This window comes from Oncorhynchus mykiss, chromosome 12, assembly GCF_013265735.2.
Source record: "Oncorhynchus mykiss isolate Arlee chromosome 12, USDA_OmykA_1.1, whole genome shotgun sequence".
Taxonomy (NCBI): domain Eukaryota; kingdom Metazoa; phylum Chordata; class Actinopteri; order Salmoniformes; family Salmonidae; genus Oncorhynchus; species Oncorhynchus mykiss.
The window spans coordinates 30,432,752-30,446,169 of record NC_048576.1 but is presented as its reverse complement, the minus strand read 5'-3'; the positions used below and the strand labels follow the sequence as shown (position 1 = coordinate 30,446,169).

Genomic DNA, 13,418 nt, shown 5'->3' with positions numbered 1-13,418 from the left:
GGTCACCCTGATAGTGTCTCCAATGCCAACCATTGCAGCGCAGCTCACTTGGTCCCCCAGAAACAGATCTCAATGGAGTTTTTTTTTGGTCTCGTCCTGCAAGGCCAGAAAGCGCTGTGCAGTCAGCTTTCTCTGCTTTTTCTCTTTCCCAGTCCCCTAAGTTAGAACAGAGGGGGCAATTCACAAAACTCACCAAGAAAAGGTTTATTGAAGGTCATATGTCTGTAAAAAGTTATGAGGACACATCTTTAATTACAGTTCCCTGAATGCTCATCTTGGTGCCGGAATCAGATTCGTTGGCATCAGCTATGGAGAGGACTGTCTGATGAATGAGCATCCAGGCCTCCTCAACAAGCCAGTTAGGAACTTCGAAAGGGCTTGTTTTGGAAACATTGATTCTGCATGTGACCTTCACTGTGTTGTCGCTCATGATTAGATTCCTTAACAGGTAGTAGATTCCCTTTTTGAAGAAGTCGTGTCTCTCCTTTCCAAATACAATGACTTCGATACAATCTGTGTCATCAACCAGACCCATCTTGAAATAAAAACCTTTTTATTTTTGTTAGGTATCAAATCAGACTTTGTGATCATCTTCCCAATTATCACTTTATCATGAGTTATTCCAAGGTTTTCCGCTTTGCGATAGTTATCATCTGACCAAAGAGGGGGAAAGAGGATCAGTCAATGGCTGCGTTTACACAGGCAGACCAATTCTGATCTTTTTTGCACTAATTGGTCTTTTGACCTATCACGTCAGATCTTTTCACACAAAAAAATAATCAGAATTGGGCTGCCTGTGTAAACGCAGCCTATGTGACCAACCAGGTATTAAACCCAAGACATCTGTTTGACTCAAACTTTGGGAGCTAACATGAGTCTTCAGGGCTCAGACAATGTTGCTCATCATGTAATGGTGGTCATGTTGGTCCTCCACATTTTAAATAAATAAAAGAGACAAACACTTACCCAGGATTTGAGAGTGCGCTTGGAAGAGGGAGGAGGATGACCCTGATGTCAAGTCAAGTAGAAAACTATAAGTGGTTCTTTCATATAACATGGGTAGAGCTGACATTTTATTCAAATTCTATGGTGTATTTCCATCAAACAATTTGTCTACCAGAGGCCACCTGTCTGATCTGTTTTTTTCTTCATTTCAGACAAGGCTAATACGCTAATTTGTATTCTACTTGTGAAAAGATCCCTAACTCAGGGCCTAACTTGTTGCTTTTCCCTTGCCCCTTCTTCTTTTGCCCTTTAAAACAAAATATATGAATTAATCAAACATAGGCATGAGGAGTAAATAAAATCAATCACCATTGTTCATAGAACTTGTCAAGTGAACATCCATTCAGAATATGTATGGCCATTCTGTACACCTACTGTATAAATTCAATTGAATGATTGAAACAAATGCAATTTTATTTTAAGCTTGAAAACGTATATTCTTTATAATCTGGTTCTGACTCCTTGTCCTTCGATTCTCTCACTCTCTGTCCTGAGTAAAAAATGTCATTTTAATAAAATAATGCATTTTATTCATCTTAATGTTTAAATCCTACTGGGTGAGCAATTTACCATTACACTAGAGCAGTGAAAACGCACCTGATTTGCCTAGTAACAGTACAACTGCATACGATGCCATCATTTCCATAAAAATGTACCATTCACTGAACAATCACACACCCTGAGGAAATGTTACTAATTTAAAGGGAAATCTTCGTAAGGAAAACAATACAGAAAAAGAAGTCTGTAATGCTATCAAAACTTGTTATATTTAAAATGTATAACAGTGGCTAGATGTCTCGGACTCCGAATCAATTATGTGGTGCGATTCTTATGCCTACCTACAGGGATGGAAAAAATAATCAACAACTACATTATCAACAAACGTGTTGCACTCAACAATTTCTGCTGACCAGAGATGGAAAGTGAGATGGGAATGGGAATGTAAAGTCATTAATGTTACACTTTCTGTGAAATTGTAATATCTTTATTTTCTTTCTGCATTTTCCTATTCTGGTCCTTAACAATGGGGAGCAGTAGGTTCTGAACAGTAGGGTCCTTTCTTAGGATCTCGTCCATCACTCTCTTCACCTCAAGCATAGACTCAACCAATCCATAGTGTTTGATAATGATTCTAGCCATGTCTTCTCTTGCGGTGACCTTCTGTACACTTTCTGGAATTTGTTTTAAACAGTTGAGCATCTTTTTGTAATGACTATCATGCAGGTGCTCTATAATGCTATTAGGCGCTGCATGTCACTTATCTGCATTGCTTAAAGTCATCTCTGGAAAAAGGAAAATACATCTTAAAAATATAACTTACAAATGCACATTTTAAGCAGATTGATCAAGCTACCGTGGCACCCTTGGCTAACTTGCTATTAATTTGAAAAGATGTAGGCTACAATAAACTAGATTATATCAATCCGGTAGTCAGACGAGACGATCCCCCATATATAAAAGTCCTCTATTATATTTGCAATATTATGCATACAGTGGGGAGAACAAGTATTTGATACACTGCCAATTTTGCAGGTTTTCCTACTTACAAAGCATGTAGAGGTCTGTAATTTTTATCATAGGTACACTTCAACTGTGAGAGACAGAATCTAAAACAAAAATCCAAAAAATCACATGGTATGATTTTTAAGTAATTAATTTGCATTTTAAGTAATTAATTTGCTGGAATGGTTGATTGCTTCTGTGGACAGGTGTCTTTTATACTGTTAACGAGCTGAGATTAGGAGCACACTCTTAAAGGGAGTGCTCCTAATCTCAGCTTGTTACCTGTATAAAAGACACCTGTCCACAGAAGCAATCAATCAATCAGATTCCAATCTCTCCACCATGGCCAAGACCAAAGAGCTCTCCAATGATGTCAGTGAAAGATTGTAGACCTACACAAGGCTGGAATGGGCTACAAGACCATCGCCAAGCAACTTGGTGAGCAGGTGACAACAGTTGGTGCTATTATTCGCAAATGGAAGAAACACAAAAGAACTGTCAATCTCTCTCGGCCTGGGCTCCATGCAAGATTTCACCTCGTGGAGTTGCAATGATCATGAGAACAGTGAGGAATCAGCCCAGAACTACACGGGAGGATCTTGTCAATGATATCAAGGCAGCTGGGACCATAGTCACCAAGAAAACAATTGGTAACACATTACGCTGTGAAGGACTGAAATCCTGCAGCGCCCGCAAAGTCCCCCTGCTCAAGAAAGCACATATACATGCCCGTCTGAAGTTTTCCAATGCACATCTGAAGGATTCAGAGGACAACTGGGTGAAAGTGTTGTGGTCAGATGAGACCAACTCAGCTCGCCGTGTTTGCCTATGACCCCAAGAACACCATCCCCACCGTCAAACATGGAGGTGGAAACATTATGCTTTGCGGGTGTTTTTCTGCTAAGGGGACAGGACAACTTCACTGCATCAAAGGGACGATGGACGGGGCCATGTACCGTCAAATCTTGGGTGAGAACCTCCTTACCTCAGCCAGGGCATTGAAAATGGGTCATGGATGGGTATTCCAGCATGACAATGACCCAAAACACAACGCCAAGGCAACAAAGGAGTGGCTCAAGAAGAAGCACATTAAGGTCCTGGAGTGGCCTAGCCAGTCCCCAGACCTTTATCCCATAGAAAATCTGAGGAGGGAGCTGAAGGTTCGAGTTGCCAAACGTCAGCCTCGAAACCTTAATGACTTGGAGAAGATCTGCAAAGAGGAGTGGGACAAAATCCCTCCTGAGATGTGTGCAAACCTGGTGGCCAACTACAAGAAACGGCTGACCTCTGTGATTTCCAACAAGGGTTTTGCCACCAAGTACTAAGTCATGTTTTGCAGAGGGATCAAATACTTATTTCCCTCATTAAAATGCAAATCAATTTTTGTCATGCGTTTTTCTGGATTTTTTTGTTGTTATTCTGTCTCTCACTGTTCAAATAAACCTACCATTAAATTATAGACTGATAATTTCTTTGCTTGTGGGCAAATGTACAAAATCAGCAGGGGATCAAATGCTTTTTTCCCTCACTGCATATCATTTTCTTTTCATTTTTTTCTAACGTTACCCATATAGGCAATACGTTTTTCACGCTCATACTATAGGCCTACAATAAATCTCATGTATTGAATCAACATTTAACATAATCACAGGGTCAACTAAATTCAAACATTTACAACAAAATTGACCAATAAATCACATGACATAGCTATAAAAAAAAAAGATTATTCACTCTCCTCCCTTGTGTACAGCGTATTCGTGTTCAGGCGTTTCAAAATAATGCCCGCGAAAACATGTTTCATCTAGTTTCGTTTTTCATTCATGAAGTCCTGTAGACGTAATTTTGTAAATAATTGACACACACAAAGTTTGAAAAACTGGTTTGACCAAATATTCGATGAGACTTGAATGATTGAAATTCTGAGACCAAACAAATCTAAAATGGAATCCTTTCTGTTATGATTACATTCTATGGATAGTAATACTGGGAAATACAGTATAGTATAATATACAGTGCATTCGGAAAGTATTCTGACCCCTTGACTTTTTCCACATTTTGTTAAGTCACAGCCTTATTCTAAAATGGATAAAATTAAAATAAAATCCTCATCAATCTACACACAATACCCCATAATGACTAAGTGAAAACAGGTTTTTCAAAAATAATAATAAAATAAATACCTTATTTAAGTATCAAAGTAATTGTCCATAGAGCTCTGAGACAGGATTGTCTCGAGGCACAGATCTGGGGAACGGTACCAAAAAACTATCTGCAGCATTGAAGGTCCCCAAGAACACAGTGGCCTCCATCATTCTTAAATGGAAGAAGTTTGGAACCACCAATACTCTTCCTAGAGTTGGCTGCCCGGCCAAACTGAGCAATCGGGGGAGAAGGGCCTTGGTCAGGGAGGTGACCAAGAACCTGATTGTCACTTTGACAGAGCTTTAGAGTTCTCCTATGGAGATGGGCGAAGCTTCCAGAAGGACAAACCATCTCTGCAGCACTCCACCAATCAGGCCTTTATGGCCAGACGGAAGCCACTAATCAGTTAATGGCACATGACAGCCCACTGAGTTTACCAAAAGGCACCTAAAGACTCTCAGACCATGAGAAATAAGATTCTCTGGTATGATGAAACCAAGATTGAACTCTTTGGCCTGAATGCCAAGCGCCACATCTGGAGGAAACCAGGCATCATCCCTACGGTGAAGCATGGTGGCGGCAGCATCATGCTATGGGGATGTTTTTCAGCGGTAGGGACTGGGAGACTAGTCAGGATCGAGGCAAAGACGAACGGAGCAAAGTACAGAGAGATCCTTGATGAGATCCTTCGGGACAAGTCCCTGAATATCCTTGAGTGGCCCAGCCAGAGCTCAGACTTAAACCAGATCGAACATGTCTGGACAGACCTGAAAATAGCTGTGCAGCAACGCTCCCCATCCAACCTGACAGAGCTTGAGAGGATCTGCAGAGAAGAATGGGAGAAACTCCCCAAATACAGATGTGCCAATTTTGTAGCGTCATACCCAAGAAGACTCAAGGCTGTAATCGCTGCCAAAGGTGCTTCAACAAAGCACTGAGTAAAGGGTCTGAATACTTCTGTAAATGTGATATTTCTGTTTTTTATTTGAATAAATTAGCAACATTTTCTGAGCCTGTTTTTGCTTTGTCATTATGGGTTATTGTGGGTAGATTGATGAGGAATAAGGCTGTAATAACAAAATGTGGAAAAAGTCAAGGGTTCTGAATACTTTCCAAAGGCACTGTAATTTTATGTAAGATAATATATTTATATAATATCAATTGATATCACAATATTGCTATTAATACAAATATAAGTTACAGTATTACAGCGTGTCTTGGCTTTTACAAGTTATTTATCATCAGAGTTCTCTAAGGCTCCCTCATTACCATATAATATAATAATATTATCTGTACATAATAAGTATAAAATACACTGATAATAAACCAGTAAACCAGTGTTCCCATGGCCAGCCCTCTGTTGCCCCAGTGAGGGTTGTCAGTGGTCTCCTCCTCCCTCATCCCCTTTTTGGCATCGGTAGCAGTGGTATTGCAGTACAGGGGCATATGATGGTGTTTTTGGGGGTCATCCCCCCCCCCCCCCCCCTCATCCTCCTGTAGTGATGTTAGCGGTGGTGTTGGCCCAGGAGGGGAAGGTGTCCAGGTTGAAAATGGCTCTACCCCAGCTGTTAATGGCCAGAGTGATGCACAGGATCCCAAGGATGTTCATCACTATACCTGTCTTAGCCTAGAGGAGAGAGAGGGGTTAAAGCTGAGGTGGTGGTAGGTTGAGGGGATGGTGGTGAAGGTGGATGAAGAATACGGTGCGAGGAGGAGGTTTAGATTTAAGGTGGGGTGGTAGGGTGAAATATATGCCAACATACAGTACATTAACTTATTATTCATACTTCCTACTGTATAGTAGGTTTCCATAGAAGCAGAGGTCAAAAGTGGGGCTCTCACCATATCTGACACCTTCAGGTATCCATAAGAGAACACGATGGCGTTAGGAGGCGTGGCGACAGGGAGCATGAAGGCAAAGGAGGCACTGAGGGTACAGGGTACCATCACATACAGTGGGTTCACTCCTATGGATTGGGACTGCAATAGAACACACACATATTAGCCAGCACATACGTATGCACATGCATGCACACATATGAGTACATGCACAATTAGTAGCCTATTATCCTGCGATGTGGATGTGAATAGGATGAAAGAAAGTGTGTGTGGCTCTGTGTTGGCTCAGTTATCAAAGATTCTTGTCACTGAATGAACAGAGCTGAGAGCTCTACACACAGTGCTGTTACAGTCTCAATGTCTGGCCTCTAATGTGACCTATTAGTGTGAATAACCTGTCTTGTTTTCTCTCTCTCTCTCTCTCTCTCTCTCGCTCTCCCTCTTTCTCTCTGAGTTGACTTTTCACTCATTCAGCTCTTTCCCTCGGGCTTCTCTCGCTATTTGCTTATCTCTTCAGACTCTTCAGTAGTAGGCCTGGCTCAGATCCCCTATTGACCAGCTCTATTCAGTACAATCCAATTTTATCAAAAGGAATCTTGATCTCAGAATGGAGAGCAATCGAGTATGTTTGTGTGTGTGAGCGAGATGGGGAGAGAGAGAAGTGTGTGTGTGTGGTTGGTTGAGTGTGGGTGGGTGTACCATGGAGGCTAGGATGGGCAGGAAGAGTGTAGCGGTAGCCACGTTGCTGGCACACTCAGTGAAGATGGCGGTGAGGAGACAGAGGATGACTGCGATAGCCCAGGGAGGGATGGAGCAGAGAGGTATCATCTGATCACCCAGCCACCGCGACAGACCAGACACCTGGATGGATACACACACATTCAAGCTTATACACATGCACAGACCCATGCATGCACGCAAGCATGCACGCATGCACATACAGTGGGCAGAACAAGTATTTGATACACTGCCGATTTTGCAGGTTTTCGTACTTACAAAGCATGTAGAGGTCTGTAATTATTTATCATAGGTACACTTCAACTGTGAGAGACGGAATCTAAAACAAAAATCCAGAAAATCACATTGTATGATTTATAAGTAATTCATTTGCATTTTATTGCATTACATAAGTATTTGATACATCAGAAAAGCAGAACTTAATATTTGGTACAGAAAACTTTGTTTGCAATTACAGAGATCATACGTTTCCTGTAGTTCTTGACCAGGTTTGCACACACTGCAGCAGGGATTTTGGCCCACTCCTCCATACAGACCTTCTCCAGATCCTTCAGGTTTCGGGGCTGTCGCTGGGCAATAACCGACTTTCAGCTCCCTCCAAAGATTTTCTATTCGGTTCAGGTCTGGAGACTGGCTAGGCCACTCCAGGACCTTGAGATCCTTCTTACGGAGCCACTCCTTAGTTGCCCTGGCTGTGTGTTTCGGGTCGTTGTCATGCTGGAAGACCCAGCCACGACCCATCTTCAATGCTCTTACTGAGGGAAGGAGGTTGTTGGCCAAGACCTCGCAATACATGACCCCATCCATCCTCCCCTCAAAACGGTGCAGTCGTCCTGTCCCCTTTGTAGAAAAGCATCCCCAAAGAATTATGTTTCCACCTTCATGCTTCACGGTTTGGATGGTGTTCTTCAGGTTGTACTCATCCTTCTTCTTCCTCCAAACACGACGAGTGGAGTTTAGACCAAAAAGCTCTATTTGTGTCTCATCAGAACACATGACCTTCTCCCATTCCTCCTCTGGATCATCCAGATGGTCATTGGCAAACTTCAGATGGGCCTGGACATGCGCTGGCTTGACCAGGGGGACCTTGCGTGCGCTGCAGCATTTTAATCCATGATGGCGTAGTGTGTTACTAATGGTTTTCTTTGAGACTGTGGTCCCAGCTCTCTTCAGGTCATTGACCAGGTCCTGCCGTGTAGTTCTTGGCTGATCCCTCACCTTCCTCATGAACATTGATGCCCCACGAGGTGAGATCTTGCATGGAGCCCCAGACCAAGGGTGATTGACCGTCATCTTGAACTTCTTCCATTTTCGAATAATTGCGCCAACAGTTGTTGCCTTCTCACCAAGCTGCTTGCTCCTGTAGCCCATCCCAGCCTTGTGCAGGCCTACAATTTTACCACTGATGTCCTTACACAGCTCTCTGGTCTTGGCCATTGTGGAGAGGTTGGAGTCTGTTTGATTGAGTGTGTGGACAGGTGTCTTTTATACAGGTAACAAGTTCAAACAGGTGCAGTTAATACAGGTAATGAGTGGAGAACAGGAGGGTTTCTTAAAGGTCCCCAAGAACACTATGGCCTCCATCATTCTTAAATGGATGACGTTTGGAACCACCAAGACTCTTCCTAGAGCTGGCCGCCCGGCCAAACTGAGCAATCAAGGGAGAAAGGCCTTCATCAGGGAGGTGGCCAAGAACCTGATGGTCAATCTGACAGAGCTCCAGGGTTCCTCTGTGGAGATGGGAGAACCTTCCAGAAGGACAACCATCTCTGTAGCAATCCACCAATCAGGCCTTTATGGTACAGTGGCCAGACAAAAGCCGCACCTCAGTAAAAGGCACATGAAAGCAGTGGTGGATAAAGTACTCAATTGTCATACTTGAGTAAAAGTAAAGATACCTTAATAGAAAATGACTCAAGCAAAAGTGAAAGTCACCCAGTAAAATACTACTTGTGAAAGTCTAAAAGTATTTGGTTTTAAATATACTTAAGTATAAAAAGTAAATGGAATTGCTAAAATGTACTTAAGTATCAAAAGAAAAAGTACAATTTAAACCATTTAAAATTCCTTATATTAAGCAAACCATACATCACAATTGTTTTATTTTTTATTTTTTGACGGATAGCCAGGGGCACACTCCAACACTCAGACATAATTTACAAGAAAATTATTTGTTTAGTAAGTCCTTCAGAGCAGAGGCAGTAGGGATGACCAGGGATGTTCTCTTGATAAGTGTGTGAATTGGACAATTTTCCTGAAAAAATGTAGAGTATTTTTGGGTGTCAAGGAAAATGTATTGAGTAAAAAGTATATTATTTAGTTTAGGAATGTAGTGAAGTAAAAGTAGAAGTTGGCAAAATTATAAATAGTAAAGTAGAGTACAGATACCCCCAAAAACAACTTAAGTAGTACTTTAAAGCATTTTTACTTAAGTACTTTACACCACTGCATGAAAGCCAGCTTGAAGTTTGCGAAAATGCACCTAAAGACTCTCAGACCATGAGAAACAAGATTCTCTTTGGCCTGAATGCCAGGCGTCACGTCTGGAGGAAACCTGTCACCATCACTACAGTGAAGCATGGTTGTGGCAGCATCATGCTGTGGGGATCTTTTTCAGAGGCAGGAACTGGGAGACTAGTCAGGATTGAGGCAAAGATGAACGGAGCAAAGTACAGAGAGATCCTTGATGAGATCCTTCGGGACAAGTCTCTGAATGTCCTTGAGTGGCCCAGCCAGAGCTCTGACTTAAACCCGATCGAACATATCTGGAGAGACCTGAAAATAGCTGTGCAGCAATGCTCCCCATCCAACCTGACAGAGCTTGAGAGGATATGCAGAGAATAATGGGAGAAACTCCCCAAATACAGGTGTGCCAAGGTTGTAGCGTCATACCCAAGACTCAACGCTGTAATCGCTGCCAAAGGTGTTTCAACACAGTACTGAGATAAGGTCTGAATACTTATGTAAATGTGAGAAGAAAAAATTATCTGTTTTTACTTTGTCATTATGGGATATTGTGTGTAGATTGCTGAGGGAAAAAAAACAATTGAATCCATTTTTGAATATAGCTGTAACATAACAAGAAGGTCTGAATACTTTCCGAATGCACTATATGTCATGTATGTACATGTACTTACCTGGAGTGTCTGAGGATGGCACTGTTACTGATTACTACATGTGATCATCTGCTTGTACTTGACCCATGAAGGTTGTTTATCTGACGCTTCAAGTGTGCAATATATTCCATGGTGTCAGAAGTCAAAAAGTAATATAAAGGAAAGCTCAACATTACGAAACATGGATCAAAAGAGACCACCAAATACCGATAATTGGAGTGTAGAGCCAGAAATTCAACCTTTAAATAATTGCCAGTGGTATCAGACAAATGTGAAAATTAAATGTGCCACTTTCTTGCATGTAGCCGGAAATGACGCAATCCCTGCTTCAGTGTGCAATATATTAAAATATCCATTTTACATAAAGAAATGTATTTGTATTTAAAACATTTGTTGATATTGACAGTCAAAAACAATGTAAAGAAATGAAAATGCGTTATTCTGTGACAGGAAACAAACCAAGCCACCATTGCCATTAGCATTTCCTGTAACAAAAACGGGGTAGTAGGCTAATGACAGACAAATTTCTACATAGCAAAATGGCAATTGCCCTACCTGTATGTTACTAAAGATATAGTAACCCTGCAGGGAGGAGATTAAGAATCTGCTGAATGAGAACATTTAGCTTATGAAGATCCAGCATGACCTCAGAGCTTCGTCCCAGTTTGACCTGGGTGTATTCTTCCCGGTTTAGGGCCATCTGGCAGTCTTTGTGGTCAGAGTATGTGGAACCCTTGTGCAGTTGTCCTGTTGCAACCTGAAGATTTAAAGGCAAGATCAATCAATCAATCAAATGTATTTATAAAGCCCTTTTTACCTCAGCCGATGTCACAAAGTGCTGTACAGAAACTCAGCCTAAAACCCCAAACAGCAAGCAATGCAGATGTAGAAGCACGGTGGCTAGGAAAAACTCCCTAGAAAGGTTGGAACCTAGGAAGAAACCTAGAGAGGAACCAGGCTCTGAGGGGTGGCCAGTCCTCCTCTGGCTGTGCCGAGTGGAGATTATAACAGAACATTGCCAAGATGTTCAAACGTTCAGAGATGACCACCAGGGTCAAATAATAATAATAATCACAGTGGTTGTAGAACGTGCAACAGGTCAGCACCTCAGGAGTAAATGTCAGTAGGCTTTTCATAGCCGGTCATTCAGAGTTAGAGACAGTAGGAGCGGTAGAGAGAGAGTCCAAAACAGCAGGTCCAGGACAAGGGTAGCACGTCCAGTGAACAGGTCAGGGCTCCATAGCCACAGGCAGAACAGTTGAAACTGGAGCAGCAGCATGACCAGGTGGACTGGGGACAGCAAGGAGTCATCAGGCCAGGTAGTCCTGAGGCATGGTCCTAGGGCTCAGGTCCTCCGAGAGAAGAGAGAGAGAAAGAGAGAGAGGGAGAGAGAGAAGGAGAAAGAGAAAGTGAGAAAGAGAGAGAGAATTAGAGGGAGCATACTTAAATTCACACAGGACACTGGATAAGACAGGAGAAATACTCCAGATATAACAGACTGACCCTAGCCCCCCGACACATAAACTATTGTAGCATAAATACTGGAGACTGAGACAGGTGTGTGTGAGGGAGTTCTGAGAGCTGAGCTTAATCTCTTGTTGAGCTGGCATTGTGCATCTCCTTGGAAAGCTCCAGCACTAAGTTCCTGGAGGAGAGACCATTAACACACATCAGAGGTATATGGACAATGAGTTAGAATAGGTAGATAAATCAATATTAATCTCTGAGGGGAAATTCTGTTTTTTCCCCCTCTTGAAGATCAATATAGTATATATATATATATGTATATTTGTTATGCAGCAGTGCACATGATGCCTGACCTATACCTCCTCTAGAAAGAGGACACATGATGAAGATCGACAGAAGATGGTGGAATTGGATGTGTTCGAAACTGATGACAGCTCGGGTGAAAATGAGAGTACAGGGAGTGGGCTACAGTAAGTGAAAAACAAAGGAAGCAGAATAAGTAAAGTTTTGATGGAAACAAAGAAATCACTAGATGTGTTACCTGGGGGATTCATTTGAAGTCACGAGGAGTGTTATATATGCATTGGGTGAGTTTGCCGTCGGTGAGAGTCGCAAGAGCTGGTCTTATTCTGAATTTTGTTTGTCCGTGGAACAGAAGAAGCGTGCTTTTGCACCTCAAATACATTTTTGAATGGGATGTTTTGAATGGGATTTCCGAAGCAAGGCGTCTGTCAAGGGTGTTATCCACGGCTAACAATTTTTGAAGAAAGCTTGGAGTGAGATTTGCTATGTGAATTGCAATGCCCCCTGCCACAACCAAATGACGGGGGATGGGGGACTGACCTCCCCCAGGAAAATTATACTGTTTTAAAGCTAATTTCCTGCAATTCTACGTACACTTGTCGAACATTCCAAAATCATGGGCATTAATATGGAGTTCTACGTACACTTGTCAAACATTTCGTTCCAGTTCTCTGCTGCCTGTGACTGGAATGAATTGCAAAAATCGCTGAAGTTGGAGACTTTTATCTCCCTCACCAACTTCAAACATCTGCTATCTGAGCAGCTAACCGATCGCTGCAGCTGTACATAGTCTATCGGTAAATAGCTCACCCAATTTTACCTACCTCATCCCCATACTGTTTTTATTTATTTACTTTTCTGCTCTTTTGCACACCAATATCTCTACCTGTACATGACCATCTGATCATTTATCACTCCAGTGTTAATCTGCAAAATTGTAATTATTCGCCTACCTCATCATGCCTTTTGCACACAATGTATATAGACTCTCTTTTTTTCTACTGTGTTATTGACTTGTTAATTGTTTACTCCATGTGTAACTCTGTGTTGTCTGTTCACACTGCTATGCTTTATCTTGGCCAGGTCGCAGTTGCAAATGAGAACTTGTTCTCAACTAGCCTACCTGGTTAAATAAAGGTGAAATAAATTAAAAAATTAAAAAATCATGGGCATTAATGTGGAGTTGGTCCCCCCTGTGCTGCTATAACAGCCTCCACGGAGGAAGGGGAGGACCCTCATTGAATTTCATAAACATAAAAGTTATACTTTTTTGATAAAACTATACAAAATATATGCAGTTCCAGT

General features: G+C 41.9%; 1 protein-coding gene across 1 annotated transcript; it reads right to left on the bottom strand.

The window, feature by feature from the left end:
* Window positions 1-5,719: 5,719 nt before the first annotated feature.
* On the bottom strand, window positions 5,720-7,351 carry LOC110537413 (solute carrier family 13 member 5-like). The gene is made up of 3 exons (XM_021623437.2): window positions 7,189-7,351; window positions 6,493-6,630; window positions 5,720-6,277 (listed from the first exon to the last, which is right to left on the bottom strand). Exons 1-3 carry the CDS (start codon window positions 7,315-7,317, stop codon window positions 6,137-6,139), a joined length of 408 nt encoding a protein of 135 aa, XP_021479112.2. The 5' UTR covers window positions 7,318-7,351; the 3' UTR covers window positions 5,720-6,136.
* Window positions 7,352-13,418: the final 6,067 nt, after the last annotated feature.